Here is a 22480-nt window from a genome sequence, read left to right on the forward strand (position 1 = left end):
CCTTAAGGGTTGATTCCGGGACTTGAATAATGAGGCGCCTTACCCTCTCCTAGCCCGAGAGGAGTTTAATTATAGTTGAACTATGACTAATTGTTCAATAGAGGAATCAGTGATAATGTTGGGGTTGATGCCCTAAATCTCGTAGGGTCATTTAGTTTGTAATTGTATTGTATAAAAATTTTATTTATTTAATAAAATATGAGATGTTTTATTTGATATTTAGTAGAATTAAACTCACAAACCAATAAACTAACATCCAAGGTTATCATTTGTAACTTAAACATGCATGTAGAGACATACGGGTGGATCATGTTTAAGTGATAATCTAATAGTTTTAATATATGATTCACTTAAACATAAGATCACTTTTCTAATAAGATTAGAAATTGAGTTTAATCTTTTAATCATTTTAATAGGATTAAATTTATTCTTATTTAAAAGATTAAAATATAACAGATGTATCTATAAGGAACCTTTTGTCTAAGGTTAGTTCTGTCTAGGCTGGGGTATTTAAGTTAACAGAAATGTAACACCCCTACCTGAGAACTTACCTGGAAAGGTGAATTAGATAGACTTGTTACAAGCATGCAATGGTTGATTGAATTTTATTAAAGTGTTTAATATACATTAATCAAAGTTGTTTAACCATCCAAAGTAAGTGTTACTTTTGGGAAATTAAATAAACACTTAGTTAAAAATTAGTGGCCAGATTTTTTTAAGTTAAATAACCCTCGGTATAACACTCAATGAGAGGAAAATGGGGTATGTGATACTTCATTTTACCTTTTCATGTTTCTCCCTAAAAGTTCACACCATGAGTTCTATACTCGGCCTTGAGACAACTTTTCCTGTATCCTCCAACGGATGGTGTTTGTAGGTCAATATCAAGGTGAATGGAGAGAATGTTTATAGTAAGTGGGAGCGGGACGTGTGTCAACATATCCCACGGTCTATCTCATTAGTTTGTAGTAAAGTTTCATACTCGGCCTCGAGACACCTTTGCTTGTATCCCCTACAGATGGAATTTGCATGATTCTTTACCTCAAACTTCAGAAATGGATAGGATTACTTTTAGTTTTTTCCCCTATTAGTTTTTCCCTATGGTTGGCTCATTGGGGCGAAACTCTAGAATCTAAAATTAAGGATTACACTTACAAGAAATGTTAAGCGAGTTTAACAATTTTTAGACCAAACATGGTGTCCGATAGTTATAGTAACAAGGATTTGTTTTGTCTATTTGTTGGGATAGTCTCATTTCAATGAAGGAGCACCTGATCACCTTACGGTGGCTTTTGTCCTGTCTCATTGAAACATCATTGGAAAATAGATTTCATGTAGGGTGCATTAGATTATTTTGCTAAATATGATTGGTTTTTTCAAATGGGTTAATGCACAATATACTAATATAAATAATTTGTATGGTTTCAACAATTTATTAATCATGACTTTCGCAACATTAAATTTGCTCACCACTAACAAACTCACCGATGAAAATTATACAATGTGGAAAAACACAATAAACACAATACTAATCATTGATGACCTGGGTTTTGTCCCTATGGAGGATTGTCCTTCTATTCCTGCTCAAAATGCCACTCAATGTTTGATAGGCATACGAATGCTTGATAAGGGCAAATAAAAAGGCTCAATCGTATATCTTGGCTAGCCTTTCTAAAGTCCTAGCCAAGAAGCATGAGCCCATGATCACTACTCGTGAGATCATGGAGTCCCTGCGGAAGATGTTCGTCCACACAACTCACACACGACACTCTAAAACACATCTTTAATGCCCGTGTGTAAGATGAGGCATCTGTTAGAGAACATGTTCTCAACATGATGGTCTACTTCAACATGGCAGAGATGAATGAGTCTGTCATTGATAAAGCCAGTCAGGTTAGCTTCATTTTGGAATCTTTACCTAACGTTTCCTATAGTTTTGTAAACATACTGTTATGAACAAGATTGATTACAACCTTGATAGAGTAAACTAACATGCAGCGGATGAAATCAGAATTAATAAGCACTCTAATTACACTTAATTTCAGTTAAAAACATTCATTAAAACAATTTTCAAAAGAAGGGTTTCTGAAAATCAATACCTTTGATTAACCACTGAAATCCTTGCTTCTCCCTATGAATTAGATCTTCCAATTCACAGAAAACCACTACAAAGACCTTCTCTACTATCCTATAACTCGGATTTAGAGGTGAAATCTTTTAATTGAGGTGAATTGGGTTGACAAGGGAGACGGTTTTTGTGAGAAGAAAGACCAGCAAAATTTCTCCAACTTTTCAGCTTGCATGAGAGTCAAATTGAAGTCAATTACTTCAATTTATTGAGCAGGACCATGCAATTCAGATTTTCAAAGATGATGCCACTTCAATTTTTGAAATTGAAGTGGCATGAGGTGGATTAATGAGTGGAAAAATCCAAAATTTGGATTTTCCCACTTTCTAATTTAAATCCACTTTTAAAAAAATAAAATTTGATTAAATTAATAAAACTTATTTTATAAGAAAAGATTTTCAAATTCAATTTTAAAATTAAGTTTTCTAATTATTTAATTTTCAAAAATTTCAAATTTTCAATTAATCAAATTGACAATTTTGAACACAAATTTCAAAACTGAATTTTATTAAATTGGATAATTAATTAACTAATTAATTTAATATCACATATTTCACCTCATCAAATATTTAAATCATTATTTAAATATTTTTTAACTCTCGAATTTCGTTTAATTTCGATAAATTAAATGTTTATTTGTATCAAATATAATTAATCAAAACCATAATTTCGAATTTGAACATTTCAAATTTTCTCAATTCACTAATCCAAAATATAATTTTACGAGCTAGTAGAGAGACCTTATGGACCTACAGATCATGAGTTCCAATGATTTAAGATTAATTGGCTAAACATTTTAGACCACATTAATCAATATTCGTTAACTATCGAGACAACCACTATAGTTTGATAGTTGACTCTCCTCACTGTAGATATATTTATGTCCACTTTAACCATAATCAATAAGTCGATCCTTTACATATTGTTCGTATTTACAGATAGGTCACAATTACCGTTTTACCCCTGTAAATACATCTTAATCTTTAAGCTCCCACTGATTCTCTGTTGAACAATTGGTTTAAAGTCCAATTAGTGAACCATGATCCTCTCGATCATGAGAGGGCGGGGTCTCATTGTTCAAGGCCAGAAATGAATCTTAAGAGAACAACGTATCTGCTAACCCTAAATTGGGTAGGAGTGAATTTCATCTTGCAGGATTATGTCCCCAACTATTTATCCGTTCTTATCCCCAAAATGGGAGGCTTATTGAGAAGTGATGTTGGACTACTTTCACCTATGCACATCAAAGGATAATCCTGAATAAACATGAGTTCATGGTTAGCTCAGGATTAAGATCGAGTTATCCTAGGTCATCAAATTTGAAAAAATCAATTTTAACAGTAAAAGATCGTTATAAAGAAAATTGACTATTTTGAGGTCCAGTCTTTATGTAAACTCATTGCATAGGATGCCCCCACTCGCATGTCTTCATATGAATGATTTTGGGATGACATAATTTATATCAGTATACAAAGTGAACCGCATCCAATAGTGTCACCTAGTGTTGGCAACAGGGCCGGGCCAGGGCAGGGGGTGTCCCCCGTCCCCGGCCCCGTGGGGGAAATTCTCCCCCATCCCTGCCATTTGAAGGCGGGGACAGGGGTAGGGATTCCCCATTTTCCCGCGGGGATTCCTCATTTTTTTTAATTAAAATTTGATTAGTCCATAAAAAGTCCATTAAATAAGTTTCTCGAATTCTTCATTTTTTAATTCAAGTGATTTTATTTAAAATTTGACTAGTCCACAAAAAATGAACAAAAAATAATAGACTAATCTATGAAATAAACACAATTGACAATTTAAAAGCTAACAAATCCATTAAATAAGTTTACAACTTAAAATTCAATAAAGTTTGAATAAGAAAGTCAATTAAAGGCAAATGTCTTGTACATTTAAAATATAGAAATTGCTCGTCTTTCTCTCTTCACCGATGACTTCACATTCAAATCTTTCTCCTTTCTTGGCATCGTCTCATCCTTAGTTGTGAGTATTATTCATTCCTATATTTAAAATGTCATTAGCAAATAATGTCACAAAAAAAAAAAAAAGCTAGACCACAAAATAATGTTAATCCTTGTGCATACCTTAGTCACCACGCCATCTTCATTAGAATCGTCTGCATCTTCTAAAACAGTTGCTAAATGTTTAACCATTTCTTTTCTCGTGCTAGTACCTTATATTGTCAAATATTTGTAATAAAAGAAAATATTTATTAATATATTAAATGCTAAAAAGAGGTCAAATAAAATAAACAAACTAACCTATCAAAACTTCAGTTGCAATCCAATTTTGAGTGCACATCAAAGCCTTTGGATGAAATTTGTTACAACGTGGGCTTACAATCCTACCACAGGTACTAAAAGTAGACTCTGATGCAACACTAGATAACAGGATGACTAATATGTCTCTTGCAATTTCTTGTAAATTTGGATACTTGACACCATTCAATTTTCACCAATTCAAAATGTCAAAATCAGATGTTTGAGGTTAGACAGGTTCATCCAAATATGCATCAAACTATTACTTCTGATTCATATTATTGGAATTTGATACAAACAAGTCATAATCATTAAAGTCATCAAATTCTATATTCTGTGCGGTTCCATCTAAATTTTTAGAGTGATAATCATCACCTTCACCTTCATGCTTTAGCTGATAGTCTGTTTCCAAATCTGAACAAATTTTTTTTAATCATTTCCACTTCAAGAAAAAAACTATCTCTATAAATTCTAGGGAAGTAAAACTGAATCAATTCAATTTGTAACGTGGATCTAAAACTGCAGCTATGGCTATTACCCCATGAATTTTCTTCCAATACTTATCAAACTTTGAAATCATATTTGAAGCCATGTCTCTTATCTCTTGAATGCCAGAATTCGTCCACTCAGAAATAGCCAATTTCAATTTACAAATTTTTTAGAAAAAAAGATTAGCAGTAGGATATTTGGATCCAGAAAATATTTCAGTCATGTTATGAAATATTTTTAGTTTCTCACATATCTCTTTTGCTAATACCCAATCTTGATCCAAAGGAAAACACTTGTACTTTGGCTCTCGTTGTTTTAATCGATAAAAAATAGCCTTGTACTAATACAGTGACTAACATAAAATATGTAGAATTCCACCTAGTATAACAATCAAGACTCAACATCTGACCATCATAAACATTCAACTGTCGCACAGTTTCCTCAAATTTCTCCTTCTTTTTTTATGTATGCACCCAAAAAGATGCATTACTACGTACTCTTTCGATCCCATCTACTATCACTGCCAACCCATCTTTCACAATTAAGTTCAGAATATGAACATAACACCGCATATGAAATAAACTCCCATCCAATATTAAGTTTCCACACAAACTATCAGCAAACATATTAACCATGGAGTCATTAGTACTACAATTATCTACAGTTACAGATGAAAATTTTCGATCAATATTCCAGTCTAATAGACATTCTATTATTTCTTCATAAAGCATCTCAGAAGTGTGTGGAGAATGGACATATATAAACCTGATTATTTTTTTTTGCAAAACCCAACTATCATCAACAAAATGTGCAGTGGCAGCCATAATCTTTTGTTTGGTGGTTGGAAGTCCACATGTCCGTTGTAAGGGCAATTTTTCCTTTGATCTCATTCAACAATGTCATGGTTTTCAACTTTTCAATATCATGAATTTTCAAAATCTCCTTCTTTATTGTGTTTCTTGACACCATCTTAAACAATGGTTGGATGATATTACAAAATCCCTAAAACCTTCATGCTCAACTATTGAGAGAGGATATTCATGTTTTATTATCATCCTAGCATTATCAAAGTGCTTCTCCGATTGCTCAAGACATCTCTTTGAAACTGAGAAACAAAACAAGATCATTTCGTTCCATTTTTAGTCAAATAGTGAAGGATATTCCATTAGTAGCTTTTTTTGCAGCTTCCTGATCAAAGTAATATAAACTCAATGTATTGTTCTTCTCTTTGTTAGGATTATACAGGGATTGTTGTATGTCCTTTTGTCCTTTATATGGGCATATCTTAATATGGTCAAGCAAATGTTTGGTTCCATTTTTACTTTCACAACCTAATTTTCGTTTGCAATAATTACAAACCGCTTTGTGTACTCCATCTATTTTTTGTTTCTTAAAATGGTTCCAAACAATCAATGTCAATCTCCTCTTTAAAGATCTTTCTCAATATCCTCACCAAGAATAACACAATTATCAACATTCAAATTATCATCATTCGAAGAACATGGAGTTAAATTTGGGGTGAATTTGGGGTTGAATCTGGGGTTAGATCTGGGATTGGACTTGGAATTAGACTTGGAGAATCTTTATTTGTAGAAGGTGATGAAGACTTGTTTTCAACCTATCAAATATTTAATTTAAAAACCCTCTTTAGACTTGGACCCCAAAATATTCAAAGCATTCAACCCCAAAATTCAAAGTATTCAAACAATGTCTTAGAATTAAAATTCAAACGCTAAAAGAATTAGAATTATGAAGATACTTTTCAAACATATTAAACCCCAAAATTCAAAGCATTAAAACATATTTTTCAAACATATTCAAGCTTAAAATTCAAAGCATTCAAACATACACAAACATACTTTTCAAATGGCAAAGGAAATTTTCATCGACTTGAACGACAACAGATCTCAGGCGGCAACGACTTGAAGCCTTGAACAGATAGATTTTGCCTCTCGGAATAACACAAAGTCTTTTTCACTTCAAATGAAAAACAAAACAAAACAATCAAAATATATACTTCTATTTTTCAAATGGACAGTCTTGAAAGTAGACTCATGTATTACCTTGAACGGACAGTCTTTGTAACAACCCAGATTTGTACGCATACACTACAGAAAATTAAATATTGAAATTTATTGGATGATAAATATAAATACCCTAACCTTAATTTAGGAAGCAGAGAAACAATTAAAAAATAATAACAATAATAATAATAATAATAATAATCATATTAATAAATAAATAAATAAATAAATAAATAAAAATAAAAATAAAAGAAAATTGGAAAGAACGAAGGTGGAGAGAGCGAGACTATAATTGAATGATAAATAAATAAATAAGTAAGTAAATAAAAGAAAATTGGAGAGAGAGAGAGAAAGATGGAGAGAGCGAGATTGAAGAGAAAATTGGAGAAAACGAGAGTGGAGAGAACGAGATTTAAAGAGAAAATTGGAGAAAGCGAGAGTAGAGAGAGCGAGATTGAAGGAAAATTTGAGAGAGCGAGAATTGCAGCGAGAAAACTGGAGAGAGCGAGATACTGAGAAGAGATTTACGCGATCGAAGATTCTAAGTATGCATGTCGTAGCGGTCGGATCATAATGTGTAAGGATCCGGGATTTACAGTCTTGTTAGGTATTACTAATTACGTCTATTTTTTAAGGTTTTCCAAAGCAAACTCAAATGGCTCACGCAACACCTAGACACGGCCAATCGCCTTCAGTCTTCACCCAAACGCTCGAGCTTCCTTCACGCTCACCCAGACGACCAAACGCATCACCCAGACGGCCAGACGCAACACCCAAATGGCCAGACGCTCACTCTACCTTCACACTCACCCAAACTTCCAGACGCAACATCCAAATGGCCAGACGCTCGGTCTTTTTTCATGCTTACCCAGATGGCCAAATGCAACACCCAGATAGCCAGACCCTTCGGAGTTTGGCTTCAGTCTAGTCGCTTCGCCTTTTGGTCTTCATTTAAGTTCAGTCTTCACCCAATGGCCAATGCCTAATTACTTCTCCAGTCGAATTGGTTTTCCTTCACGCTTGGCTCACGGACTCACAGACGCACGACAGACGACACAGTACTCGTACTCGGTAGGTAAGGAGGGTAGGCGATAGGACACTTCTGACTTCGGTCTTCGATAGAATAGAAGGGAAGGTGGAGAGGGAAACTTTTTGGTGCAGTGGGCTTTTTAATTTAGGGCTGAACAATGTTTTGTTTAGGGTTTTTTTAGTTTTTATGTTTAGGGCCTTTGGTTGAACAATAAAGAGTAGACATATATATAAATCAATTATTTTATATATTTATAAAAATATAAATATAACAATTAGGGTCGGGGTCTGGATCGGGGCGGAGATACCGTCCCCATTCCCACCCCATCCCCGGACGGGGCCTTGAATATTTTTCCCAGTTTGACTTCATCCTTGGTATCCCCGCGGGTTTTTCTACCAACCCTAGTGTCACAAAGATGAGGTACCCAATCTCATCTTGATACTCATAGACCATTTTGGCTATATACTAAAACTTGATCCACTTTTATGTCTCCACAAAAGTTAAAGTATTCATATTATAGTCATGGATTCGTTTATTGGATTTTTATAAATGTAATATCAATAACAATTTACTAAATGAAATACTCAATAATACTTTTATTGATAAATAGAATATGTTTTCAACATTTACGAACTAAGAGTTTTAGGACATTCCCAACAAACTTAACGACCTTGCTCGATGAGCTTCAAACTTTTCAGTCCTTGATGAAAAGTAAAGAGCAAAAGGTAGAGGTAAATATTGCCTCATTCTAAAAAAGTTCTACAGAGGATCGTTCTCTAGAACTAAGTCTGTGCCTTTTTCTTCTGATACCAAAAAATGGAAAAAGAAGAAAGGTGGAAAGGGGAAACTAACCCGCCAACTGTTGTCCAGAAGGGCAAGAAGACCAAGAAGGCCAATGCTGCAAAGGAAATTTATTTGCATTGTAAAAGGATTCGATCCTTACAAGATACATGGACTCTAATTTTCAGACTAATAAGGATTCTAGGAAATCCACAACAAGATCAACGTTTACTCTTAACGGAGGAGCAATAGTCTGAAGGAACAGTGGTGCATTACTAACTTCACAATGGAGGCTGAGTATGTAGCGGCTTGTGAAGCTGCTAAGGAAGCCGTATGGCTCAAGAAATTCCTGATTAATCTGGAAGTGGTTCCAGATATGTCAAAGCCCATCACCCTTTATTGTGATGATAGTGGTGTTGTGGCTAATTGTTGAGAGCCTCAAAGTCACAAGAGCAGGAAGCACATAGAGCGGAAGTATCATCTCATCCGAGAGATTGTGCATTGAGGGGATGTAATCATCACGTAGATAACTTCGGAGCACAACGTTGCCATCCATTTAAAAAGGTCCTCACGACTAAGGTGTTTGAGGGTCACTTACATAGTATGGATCTACGGGACAAGCCACATATAGTCTAGGAAAAGAGGGAGATTTTGTACTGGGTGCATATTATGCCCTAGTTTAATGATTTGTGTACTTATATATTGTACACCCCACTAGCTTTAGGACAAATGGGAGATTGTTGGGGTTCATGCTCTAAATCTCGTAGGGTCCTATAGTTTGTAATTATATTGTACAAACATTTTATTTATTTAATAAAATATGACATGTTTTATTTGACATTTAGTAGCATTAAACCCACAAACCAATAAACTAACATCCAAGGTTATCATTTGTAAGTTAAACATGTATGTAGAGACATGCAAGTAGATCATGTTTAAGTGATAACCAAAATGGTCTGTAGTAGATGAATAAGGCTGGATACCTTATCCTAATGACACTATGAGTACGATCCGCTTTGAAGAAGTTACAATTGTTGTAAAGTGCTATAAATGATATGATCCTGATCATTCATGTGAAGACATGTGATCGGGTGTATTCTATACAAAGGAGTTTGTATAAGACCAGACCAAGAAATGACTAGTCTCATTATATAATGCCGTTCATAATGGAGACTTATATTTCACCAGGATGATCATAGGTGATATGACCTAAATCCTAAGTGAGTAGTGAATTCCTGCCTATAAGGGCGGTCCTTTGATTTGTATGGGTGAGAGTGGTTAGCTCGCCGACTCAATAAGCCTACCATTTTGGGGATTCGTCTGATTAGGGAGCTGGGAATATAGCTACACAAGATAGAATTCACTCATTTCCTAATGTCGGAGTAAGTAGATAAATTGCTCCATTAAGGACTGATTCCAGGGCTTGAACAATGTGGCACCAAACTCTTTCATGGCTCAAGAGGGGTTTAATCATAGTTAGATTATAATTTATTGTTTATTAGAGGGATCAATAATAGTTAAAGACTTAGATGTAACTATAGGGGCAAAATGATAATTTTGGCCTAGCTTTACATACGAGTAATTTGTGAAGGGTCATCGCACTATTGACTGGTTATATCTCATGGACATAGAAATATATCTATAGTGCGAAGAGTGCAGCTGTTGGTCTTTAGTGGAATGTTCGACAGTTAGTGGATGTTGAATAATTTAATTAAAGAGTTTAATTAATTATTCAAGTATCGTTAGCTTCAAACTACAGGTCCATGAGATCCCCTCTGTAACTCACAGGATTTAAATGAGAATCAATTTTGGATTAATTTGATTATTCAAGGTGCAGCTGTCGGTCTTTAGTGGAGTGACCGACAGTTAATGAAAGTTGATTAATTTGATTAAACAGTTTAATTAATTAATCTTGTATCATTGGAGCTTCAATTTATAAGTCCATAAGGTTCGCTCGTTAGCTCAATATGGACTAATGAGAATCCAATTAATTTTGGTTTAATTTGAATTGTTCAAATTAATTAAAGGGAATTAATTGTATAAGATACAATTAAATAATGTATATAGATACATTATAAAATATAATGTATGTTGATATGAGAGAAATAAATATTTGAATATGACTCAAATATTAATTATATGAATATGATTCATATAAAAACTATATGTTAAAATTTAATGTGAATATGATTTATATTGAATTTATATATTTTTATGATAGAAATAGATATTTGAATATGATTCAAATATTAATTATGTGAATATGGTTTATATAGAAACCATGTCTTATAATTAATATGAATATGATTCATATTAAATTTATATGGTTTGATGAGAGGGGCTATTATTTGAATGTGATTCAAACATTAAATTATATGAATGTGATTTATATAAAAACTATAGTTTATATTATATGTGATTTAATATAAACTATAGATTTGATATATATTAAGTTAGTTTATATATATATTAATTTTATTAAAATTCAAATTTTTAAATTTGAATTTTGAAATTAAAAAATAGGAAGGGAGTTGTAACTCCCTGAAACCATTCAACCCTAATCTTATGTGAAAATAAAAGAGAGATAAATGAGTTCTCTTTACTTTTTCTTCTTCATATGGATTCTCTCTGTGTTGAAGTGGAACTTCTTCTAGATCTCTCAATCTCTCATACTCCTTCCTTGTTGCCAAAATTGAGTGGAAGGGTACAACTCTACACGATTCTTGTCCCTGAGAATAACGGGGAAGACCCCGTGGTGGTATCCCCTTCTGTACGTTATGTTCGTGGGTGTCAGATTCGTGAGATTGAAAGAAGCTAATATGCTATGAAGAGGAAGTGTCGTTCGTGTTGTTACAACCTCTAGCAGATGGTTTGAAATTGAGACGGATTATCTTTCAGTGTATGTGATGCTCTAACTCTTCTTCTCTCTGTATTAATCACAGTAGAAAGCATGCTATTAGAGTATGTTTATCATACGTTTCCATTTCTCTATATGTTTGGTTGTTTTATAAAACTAAATTAGAGGCATGATTGCAATTAATTGCTTCCGCTTTGGGTATTCAAAAACCTTCATTGTCTATAGGGATTTCACCATCAATAGGAAAAATGGTTGCAGTTAACACTTACCCGTCAGAGGAGATCTAGATCCATAGCAAGCAAATTATGTGCACAAAGCAAATAAGTTCCATGGGCAATTTCACGTTCCTCAATTCTTTGCTTCTCAAGTGCAATCTACTCACTACATCCTAGTTTGTGTAACCATGAAAATTTTTCCTATGCTAACCAAAAAAATGTTTTGTAGCCTCCCCAGGTTTCTCAACTTCTCAGCTCATGCTGAGAAGAAGTCATTTATTAAGGAGCTATTATGAGATTTTATTAAAGAGTCTAAGAGCATGACAACTTAGTTGGAAAGTATGGTGACGAGCTAAGGAAAGGTGATCCATAATATTGAAGTCCAGATCAACCAAATGGCCACAACTATGAATGCTATTTAGAAAGGAAAATTTCTTAGTTGTCCTGAGAGAAATTCAGAGGAGGACTGCAAGACAATAACGCTTGGGGATGGAAGAAATATTGTTGGACCTATCATTAATGAAGAGGATGAGTAGGTTGAAGGGAATCCTGCTAGATTTGAGAAGGAAAAAGAAAGTGAGGTTGAAAACATGTTGAGGAGAAGAAGAAGGATATGTCTGCAACATCAGTATCGGGGAGTAATTCGGATCCTAGTCCTATGATTCCAAATAACATCTCTTACCCCCAACATTTTAGAAAAAAGAAGCTTGATGAGTAGTTTTTAAAATTTTTAGAGATTTTCAAGAAATTACATATTAACATACCTTTTACAGATGCGTTAGAGAAGATTTCGGACTACGTCAAGTTCATGAAGGATATGTTGTCAAAGAAGAAGTTTGGAAAATATGGGAAGGTGAGCTTTACTGAAAAGTGTAGAGCTATCCTACAAAAAAAGCTGCCTAAAAAACTGAAGAACCCAGGGAGTTTCACCATCCTTAGTACCATAGCCAATGTAACCTTAAAATGTGCTCTTTTTGATCTAGGTGCCTTAAGTAATTTAATGTCGTTGTCTTTGTCTAGGAAATTGGACATAGGGGAGGTACAACCAACAACTATCTATTTTAATGTAGTGGTAGGCTTCTCAACTCACCTCTTTGTTTGACAGCTCCTCCTTCAATTTTGTCTAAATGTCCACTTCTAAAGTGTTCTCACCTCAGAGTTGGCCACCTTAATTGCATGCACAAACTCTTGCTTCTAAGTGTCATCTCCTAATGTTTCTTCATTTCAGAGTCTGCCACCTCCTCTTATACTTAAATCAATTTTTCTTTTCCTTTCACCACCTTCTACTTCCAACTTTTACTTACATGGTTTTTACTCCCAACTTGACCCCTATGCATTTACTTTGGACGCATGGTCCCCATACCATGTGCCCAACCACTATGCTTTCTCCTTTTGGTTTTTCTCTCCCTCTCAATACGTGGTTTGTCCCTCGTTTAATTTTCCTAAGTGTTCAAGCAAACTTACCCTTATTATTTTTCTCAAGTATGCATCCAATATGTTATCCATGCGTCCAAGATGTTCCAAAGCCAACTTCTTGAGGTCATGCATCCAAGATGACCTTCCTTCTCTTATCTACAGTTGCTATCTAATGCCACACTCCCAAAGTATGCGTCCAAGCTCCCATGCTCTCCAAGTATGTGTCTAAGTGCTTTCATACTTCTCAAAGTATGTGTCCAAGTGCTCCTCCTAGGGTTTCTTAGTGCAACTCTCCTCAAAGTAGATATTCCATACTTGTCAACTTCATATGTACGCAAGATATAGTCTAAGAATATCCTTCTATGCATCTATACTACCCCTTCATGGATTCAACCATGTGTTCAAAGTTGTCGTTCATAGTCTTCTAAGTATTTCTTAAGTTTGATGAGTTAAACCTACTTATTGTGTAGTCCAACACTTAGCCAAAATTTCACCATTAATCAATCATGCGCCCAAAATGCTCATACTATACATCCAAATTTCCTTACCATGCATCCAATATTTAACCAACTCTTAACCTTCAAGATTCCAACCCTAGTTTTCCCTCATATACTTTACCAAGTACTTAAGATGCGTCTAAGATGGTCCATTTGTCCTAGCATGCATCCAAGTCGCCTTTCATTGACCAGCATGTGTCCAATGCTTAAGAAGTAATTTGAGGTAATATTTCTCAAGTTCTCTAGATGAGCATTTCTTTTATCTACAAGATTTGAGTCCAAAACTCCTCAACTATGTTTCCAACCTTAGGATGGTGAGTTAGTTTCCATGCTTCCAACAAGGTTAAGTCCTACTCCATCCTATTAACACTTAGTCAAATTACACCATGCGTCCAACTCTTACATTTCCAATACTTATACAATTTTACCCCTTCTTCTTTTCACCTCTTAGTTCCATCATATGCCTTGCTTAGGACAAACATTTGACTAATTTCTTACCTTCCAATATCCTAATATGCGTCCAACATAACTTCTTAGCCCAAAATGAAGGGAAAAAGAAATCGAGAGCTTACACTGCTTGTTGGATGATAGAAGCTTTTAGAAGGATGATCAAGTAAGAGATAATTTGGATTTTTGGACTCAGAGGTGGCGCTTAGCCTTCCCTCAAGGCTCATTGCTTCCAAGGAGATTATTTGGAATAAGGATTCTAAAGCAAGGTACTTGGTAAAAAGTGCCTACAAATTGGCTCTTAATCTGGATGTTTGTGGTGGGGCATCCATACCGAGTGTGAATGATTATGCTTCTAGATGGAAGTGCTTGATTAATGTGCCCTAAAAAACCAAATTGTGTATTTAGAAGATTATCCATAAGGCCCTACTTACTAAAATTAATATCTTGTGTCATGGTGTAGATACTGACCCCTATTGTCTGTTTTACAGAGGTAATGTGGATTCAGTGGCCCATATATTCGAGAGATGCAAGTTTATCAAACGTTTGTGGGTGGATGTCTTTCCTAGGTTGTGGTCAATTATTGGGCAAAATATGGATTTTGGCACGCATTGGTCTTTTGGGATGGAATGTTTGATGTGTTATTGGATGATGAGATCAAGGATGTAACCTTGATCCTTTGGGCCATCTGAGAGTATCGAAATATTTGAATTTCTTGGGCGCTAAAGCTTCCTTAATGGATTTGATGAGGTTGATTGACTGGGTTCGGGTGCCTGATAGGTGATTTGTTTGTATTTTTCAGAGAAAGAGTCAGGTGAGTCATGGCATATGGATCCATACACCTTCTTTTGCATGGAAGTTTAACAAAAATGCCGCTTAAAGTGATTCTTGTAAATCAGGAGGATTAGGATGAGTTGTTTGTGATTCCATTGGATCTTCTTTGGGCTCTGGTTTTAACCATTTTTCAACTTATCAGTCGATAAAGATTCTTGAAGCTCAAGCTATTAAGAATTGGGTGTTACTCCTTACTATTAGAGATTCCTATTGGTGTGCTCGTGGTAAAGTTGGATGCTATAGATGTGGTGAAGATTTTGAATAGTGAGGTTGTTGGTTTGTCAAAGAGTAGTTTATTATCAATGAGTTTTCTGTGTTGGCTCAAATTTTTTTTAGCGTGTTATTTTCTCTTTTTGTAATCGCATCGAAAACTCAGTTGCGCATGTCCTTGCTTAGGTTGCTGCTGGGTTGGAAGGTGTAGTTAAGTTAAGGGGGTCTTCTTTTGTGGAAGACGATGAGGTGTACTTGTGTGCAAACTTTCCAGGGTGGTTATCCTCTACTTTGAACAAGGATAGTTCTTTCCCTTTACTTGGTTTTTTGCTTTGAGGTGTTATGAATATCCTTTTAAAAGAGTAGTAAAAAATAAAAAGGGCTCGAACCGAAGAACTATAGAAGATAGACACCTTTGCCATTGGAGTGAGGGCACATTTGTGATATAAATACAAAAATGATTTTTAAAAGTGATATTTTTTACGTTTTCAAAATTAAAACAATTTTAAAATCATTTTTAAATTGAACAAATAGAAAATTGAATGCTAAAAAGACTCGTTTTTCAAAAACTAAAAATAAAAAATCTAATTGATTATCAAATGGCCTCGATCTTTATGGAAAAAAATTATTTATTGGTCTCTATCCTCAGGATTTCGTTATTGCAGCTAACAAAAGGATGATGTGACTTTTATTTATTAATTTTTTAATTTTTTCCAATAATATATATATATATATATATATATACATACTTACTTATATATATATATAGACAATTCAATTCTTATTATTTTTTTAAATAAGAGTATTTATATTCATATTGATAATAAACCAATGATATTTTGTAAAAGTTTATGGATGATGCCAATTAATTTTTAATATCAATATCAAAATTACTTTCTAAAGACATATCAATATATCAAGAAATATTTTTGACAAAAACACCCAATTGCTTTGCTCAACACACACCACATTCATTGGTGCAAACTTGAGATAAGGCTTATGCCCTTTCTTCCTCTTCTTCTTCTTCTTCTTTTTCAATTTTTTTTTTAATGGGCTTTCCACTGTCCACCCAAAGATAAAAGACCCCACAAAACCAGAAAAACCATCAAATGTGTGTTGTTCTTCAAGATGCCTTTCTTCTTTCTTTTTCTCTTCACTTTTTGCCATCTTTCCCCTTTCTTTACATTCTTTAATATTCCCATTGCCTATTGTGGTTTGTGCTATTTTTGTGGAGTTTGATTTGAAAAGCTATACTTTCTTCTTAGCATTTTAGGTCAATAAAGAGAAAAACTTTCAACCATAGCATACTGTTGACTGTTGAGACATCAATGGAGTGGAATGGAGTCATGACATGAATTGTAAAAGTTATTAGATATCTTGTTTCAAGAAGTTGATTTTTCCTTCCACCCTCCCTCTTTATTGTGATACATTGTTCTAGTTTTATGCAAAGTCAATTGACAAAACGTTTGCTTCATAAATGCACATGTCATGTATAATCATTTAACTAACAATATTATTCTTAAAAGTCCAAAAATGCTATCAGAGTCTTTTTAAAGTTTAGGGACTAAAAAAGTATCACCATAAAAGTTTAGAAACCAAATTTATAATTATTTAAATAAAATAAATTAAAAACAACTTCTATTCACCATTGATGAAGAGAGTCCCTTGGAATCAATTTTAATAACTAATTAAAAGTTTAGGAGTCAAAATTTCTACGAATTTACAAGTCGAGACCTAATTTTAATTATTGTATAAGTCTGAGGGTTGCTCTAATTTCTATAATTATGCCAGTTTGAGAGTCCAATTTTAATATTTGTATAAGTTTGAAGCTTAACTTTTATAATTAAAAATTTAAGGGTATAATTACAATTAGAACCATACTTGAGGGATGGTTTTTACGATCTGCTCTTAGAAAATTATTTTATATGTTTCACTAACTTTTGTTTTGAAAAAACCAAAAAAAAATACCCCTTAATTCCAAGCATCATTTGCATTCAATAAAATAAAGAAGCATATAGTACCAAACCATTACTTTTAAACATAAGTTGCATTTGCTTATTTATTTATTTATTTAATTGAGAAAGGATATGCTTAGCAATATATATATCCCCTCCATCACCACAAAAGCTAAACTTCTAGGCCTAAATAAAGGTGAGTTATCTCAAAACCTCATTATGATGGTTTGACTTAAAATGCCACATTTGAATTGCATAGAGAATAAGGTCAATCAAATTTGGTTCTTGCTCACTATCATAGTTTAAGGTTATTTTATAGGGATTAAAAAACATTCATTTAAGTTATGCTTTAAACTTTTTGGGCTAATTTATATAAAAATATCCTTTGTATAAAAAGTTTTAATATAGATTCTTTATTTTTTAAAAAAAATTTAATATTATCAATAAATTTTGGATAATTGCAATGGGTAACACTTTCAAATTAATAATAAAGTGGATAGCAGCTTTTTTAAAGAATTTCAAATATAGTAAAATCTATAAGTGATAGACTTTATCGACTCCTATTAACGATAGGATCTATTAATGATTCACTCCCATCAACAATATGGTCTATTCGAAAAGTGTTATCTTGCTCTGCTTAATTTGGGATTGTATCTAAGTTTTATGTGTTTATTTTATCTTTTTATAGATATCGATCATCTAAGAGGTAAAACGGAGTGTTAATAAAGAAATGGACCTAAATCATGCTAAAATGAAGCTTAAATGCATCAATCAAGAAAGAGAAGATGAAAATTACCAATTTTTCCCTGAATGCATGACATAGCGGCACCGACAGGAACCATGCTTGATGCATTTTCCCAAGAGCAACATTTGGCTTAATTGCATTTGGCACCATGGTGCTCCGAGGTCTTCAAGCACGCTGGGGCCATAGCACCGATGTGCTTCGACAAAGGGCCTGAGATACACACGGCGTCGCGACGCTATACTCTAACATCGTGGTGCCAGACCAATTTTTATAAATAGAAGGCAGAATTTTATGGTTTTTATCCAATAATTTCAGTAGCCACAACGACTTTCCTTTGCACTTTCCTCTCCCTTTTGCTCATCTTTGGCTAGATTAATGATTATGAGCATGTTCTCAACGAGCATGAAGTCGATTATAGGTTAAGGTACTTGATAATTTGTAGAAATACAAGTTATTATATCTTTTTATTTAGAATAATTAAGAAAAATTAGATAAAATTGCATTAACTTTATATGAAATTCATACAAATCTTGTTGGATTTTATGTCCAAAAACTCGTAGTTAGTAAAAAGATAAACATTTTTTGTAGTCAATAAACTTATTATTGATTTTATAAATTGCATACATAAAAGTCTAAATCCAATAAACTAAGATCCGTGGCTATTATATGAATACTTGAACTTTATGTAGAGACATAAAGATGGATCAAGTTCGAGTAAATAGCAAAAGTGATCTACAATATATGATTAAGGTTGGGTACCTTATTCTGATAATACTGTTGGATGCGACCTACTCTATAGTTGTTACAAAGAGTTTTAAAGTGTTACAAACGAAATGATCCTAATTCGTACATGTTATGACATGAGGAGTGGGGGCATCCTATGCAATGAGTTTGTATAAGATCGAACCAAGAAATAAGTCACTCTACGCTGTTTACTGTATAAGACTGACTATTTCACGTAGATGACCTACGTAACTTGATCTTAATCCTGAGCTAACTATGAACTCCTGTTTATTCAGGATTATCCTTAGATTTGCATAGGTGAGGGTTGGCTCAACAACGCCGGCTTAATAAGCCTCCCATTTTAGGGGTAAGACCAAATAGATAGTTAGGGACATAGGGTGCAAGACAAAATTCATGCCTACTCGATTTAAGGGTAGGAGAAAGGTTGTTCTCTCAAGTACTGAATCCAGGTCTTGAACAAGAGGTCCCACCCTCTCCCTGGGCTGAGAGAGTTTTGGTTTAGTGACTGGATCACAAACTAGTTGTTCATTAGATGATCAGTAGGAACTTAAGGAATAAGATGTTATCTCGGGGTAAAACAAACCTTTGACCCAACCGTTATTACGAACAACTTGTGAAGGGTCGACTTACTAATTATGGTTAAATCATGTGGACATAATATATCTATAGTAAGGGGAGTACAACTACGGGCTTTAGTGGAGTAACCCATTAGTTAACGAATGAGAGTTAATTCGGTGTAATGAGTTTAGCCAATTAATCTCGGATCGTTGAAGTCCATGATCTATAGGTCCGCGAGGTCCCTCTACTAGCTCGCAAATGGATTAGCTTTAGAGTAGCGTGATAAGTAATTTGAAATGTTCAAATTAGAATTAAAGGAATTAGTAATTATATGAGATATAATTACACGTTTAATTTTAAGAATTAAATGAAATAGGATAATTAATATTTAAATATGATTTAAATATATAAAGGTTGATTTGTGTAAAATTAATTTAATATTTGATATTAAATTAATTAGAACTATTTAAATTGTTTAAATAATAATAATTAATTTCATTAGAAAATTAATTTATAAAATTAATTTTACAAAATTAATAATATTTTCAATTTTTAAATCAAATTGATTTTTGAAATCTTTTGGTAAAAATTGAAAAGTTGGAAAATCAACACAAAATAGAAAAATCATTTTTTCCATTAAGCCTTCAACTTACTTATATGAAACTCACTCTCTTTGGCTTCAATAACTCCAAGCATGAGCTACATCTCATGCAGCCATCTTCTTGCATGATAGCCTGCAATATATTGAGAAGATTTGAGTGGAATTGAGGCATGCAAATATAGATTTTTTACTGAAAAATTCGTGTTAAAGAAGGTGTTCTTCAAGTGGGTTGTAGCAGTGAGCTATTCTCCAAGTGCCTTTCGTTCAAGCTTATTTTGAGTCCCACAACTCAATCTAAAGCTCCAAGAGAATAGTGGGAAAAATCTTGAGGTGGTCTACAACAAGATTTGGAGAAGTTTGCAGCTGAGAATCAAAAGTTGAAGAAGTTCTACAAAGGTATGGCTTGAAACCCTCTTGTTTTAAATATGAGCATGCTTTAGTTACTGCCAAAATTAATGAATTAAAATGTTTATTGATCCTTGTTGCTTCCGCTGTTACTGATACATTCCAACAGATCTAACTTTTTTTAATGCAAAATTATGATAAAAAGAAGCAAAAATATCCAAAGAAACAAAAGTTGCAGCCTTGGACGCATAAAGATTGTCAGATCGACGTCCAATCTTGTATGTAGAAAAGCACCACGCGATGAAAATGATCATACGACAAAGAAACATAAGTCAAGTCAAAAGATACAAACTTGGTAGCTGATTTGAGACAACTGCGATAGAGCCAATAATCCTACGACGCAAGTAGTCGGCACATCAGGTCATGAAATTAAATGCAAGGGTATCAAATTATCATTGGAAAGAAGCTGCGAAGCTTCCATTTTGACGCCTATATATAGCCCATCAAGAATTTGGTTAAGAGGATCAGATTCCCATTGAGAGATCAGTCGAAGCTCTGCTCAAATTCCACCTCAACTCGCCATTGCCACCGATCTTTCAAGCTTTTCTGATAAGAATTCTGAGTGAGAACTCGATTTTCTTCTTTGAAAAAGGAGAGAGTGCTCCACCACCAGCATTACAACCACTATTGAAGCAACCACCATACAAGCCAAAGAAAATAAGAGAATGTAACCACCTGCTTGATATTTTCACTCTCTCATCTTATCATATTTTACTTATTTTTCTAGATTTGTATTAAGCACTTGAGATCGAGAATCTCATTTTACTTAATAGAAATATGAGTTCTTCCACACTCCATCCATTTATGTTTTTTTTTTTTATCTTTTATCATGAGTAACTAAATCTTTCATGGGTTGAGGGAGCTAAACTGATATTTTCTTTAAGTCTTGCATAAGTTCAAAGTTCATCTTATTTAATATATACGTATTACACTGCTTGAATCCAATTGAGAATTGATTTAAGTAGACATAATTAATTGCTTGAGAGATTAAGTGAGTATAGATTTCATTAAACAAGGAAAGAAGAAACTTCAGAGATAAAAGTTAACTTTTTGTCATGAAATAACTCATCGCATGCATTCTAGAGATAGGATATTGTGACTTCAACCATGAAGAGGTGAGTTCTTTATGTTTACGAGTTATTGACATAAACACATGACTTATGCATTACTTTAGAAAATATTAGTAATCCATTCTCAACCATGCTTTATTAATTGATTTTTCCTTCCTACTCCACGTTGTTTCATTGTGGTTGTAATCACCATCATTAATTTTACTAATAACATTCAACGTATCATCATCCACTTCCACTACACTCGTAATTCAGTCATTTAGCTATTTATACAAAACATTCTCATCGCATAACAAAAAAAAAATCATCGCATTAAGATCAAACATTCATTTCATCGCATCTTAGTCAACTATCCCTATGTTCGACCCTTGACTCACCAAAACTCTATTTGGACTTGCACTTGGGTCTGAATAGATAAAACATTGCATTTAAAGTTCATTATTCATTTCGATTAGTAATAGCGGCATGACATAAGGCATTAAAATTACATACCACCTTGAAACGTAACAATACTTATTCTAGCTCAGGTGTAGAGTGATTTTCCCCGTTCTTTGTAGACTTGTAAGATTTATATTATTTAATTATGATTTCACATATTTGCTTTGGATTCTTTTACGGCCTTGAAAATCATGTATTCTTATGAATGTCTGACAAATTTGTTGGGATTATGTAATTGATTGCTAGAGATTAAGTTATAATATGTGACATATAATTGTAATTTGATCTAAGATAATAAAAGGTTATATTAACTTGTGAACTATTGTCGATGATAGTGAATAATGCTCTAATCAACCTAGGAAGAATTATGTTGAATATTGAATTAAGCAGTTGTAATTTAATATTCACCTTAGTGTAATCTCTTAATCTTCATGCGGTTAGTTCAACTAACTTGGATGCATCTTATCTAATAAAATTGTCTAATTTGATAATTTGGACTCTCACCTAGCTTTTTTAATGAGTTGGCTAAGCTTAAACAACATAGGAATAATTCTTTTGATGAATTTATGATCAAGTTGCCATTCGGAGAATAACTCGAAAGCGTAGGTTAGACCGTTTAATTTTTGCAATTTATTTTTTTCTCGCAATCAAACAAATCAATCTCAAATCCACCCCCCCCCCCCCCCCCCCCCCCCCCCCCCAAACTCAATGGTTCCATGTATTTGACCCGTATTACCACTACTAAACTTTTTGGGAGAAGTGGAATTTATTTGATTCAG

The 22480-nt window shown here is 33.7% G+C and overlaps 1 protein-coding gene across 1 annotated transcript; it reads right to left on the reverse strand.

Annotated features, from left to right (window-relative positions):
• Window positions 1-4013: 4013 nt before the first annotated feature.
• Window positions 4014-18210, reverse strand: LOC120092574 (uncharacterized). The gene is made up of 5 exons (XM_090308690.1): window positions 17937-18210; window positions 6939-6983; window positions 6735-6844; window positions 4213-4301; window positions 4014-4128 (listed from the first exon to the last, which is right to left on the reverse strand). The coding sequence occupies exons 1-5, from the start codon at window positions 18023-18025 to the stop codon at window positions 4123-4125; spliced, it is 339 nt and encodes a 112-aa protein (XP_090164816.1). The 5' UTR covers window positions 18026-18210; the 3' UTR covers window positions 4014-4122.
• Window positions 18211-22480: the final 4270 nt, after the last annotated feature.

The sequence above is a fragment of the Benincasa hispida genome, chromosome 12, assembly GCF_027475165.1.
Source record: "Benincasa hispida cultivar pf3 chromosome 12, pf3_genome.v1.1, whole genome shotgun sequence".
In the NCBI taxonomy this organism is placed as follows: domain Eukaryota; kingdom Viridiplantae; phylum Streptophyta; class Magnoliopsida; order Cucurbitales; family Cucurbitaceae; genus Benincasa; species Benincasa hispida.

Coding starts and splice junctions, on each gene's coding strand:
- LOC120092574 (XM_090308690.1), bottom strand. CDS start 18,025: ATGCAATTAAGCCAAATGTTGCTCTTGGGAAAATGCATCAAGCATGGT. Junction 6,984..17,936: donor ATGCATTCAGGGAAAAATTG/GTAATTTTCATC, acceptor AATTTTCTGTAG/TGTATGCGTACAAATCTGGG. Junction 4,302..6,734: donor TTTCCTTTGCCATTTGAAAA/GTATGTTTGTGT, acceptor TGACAATATAAG/GTACTAGCACGAGAAAAGAA.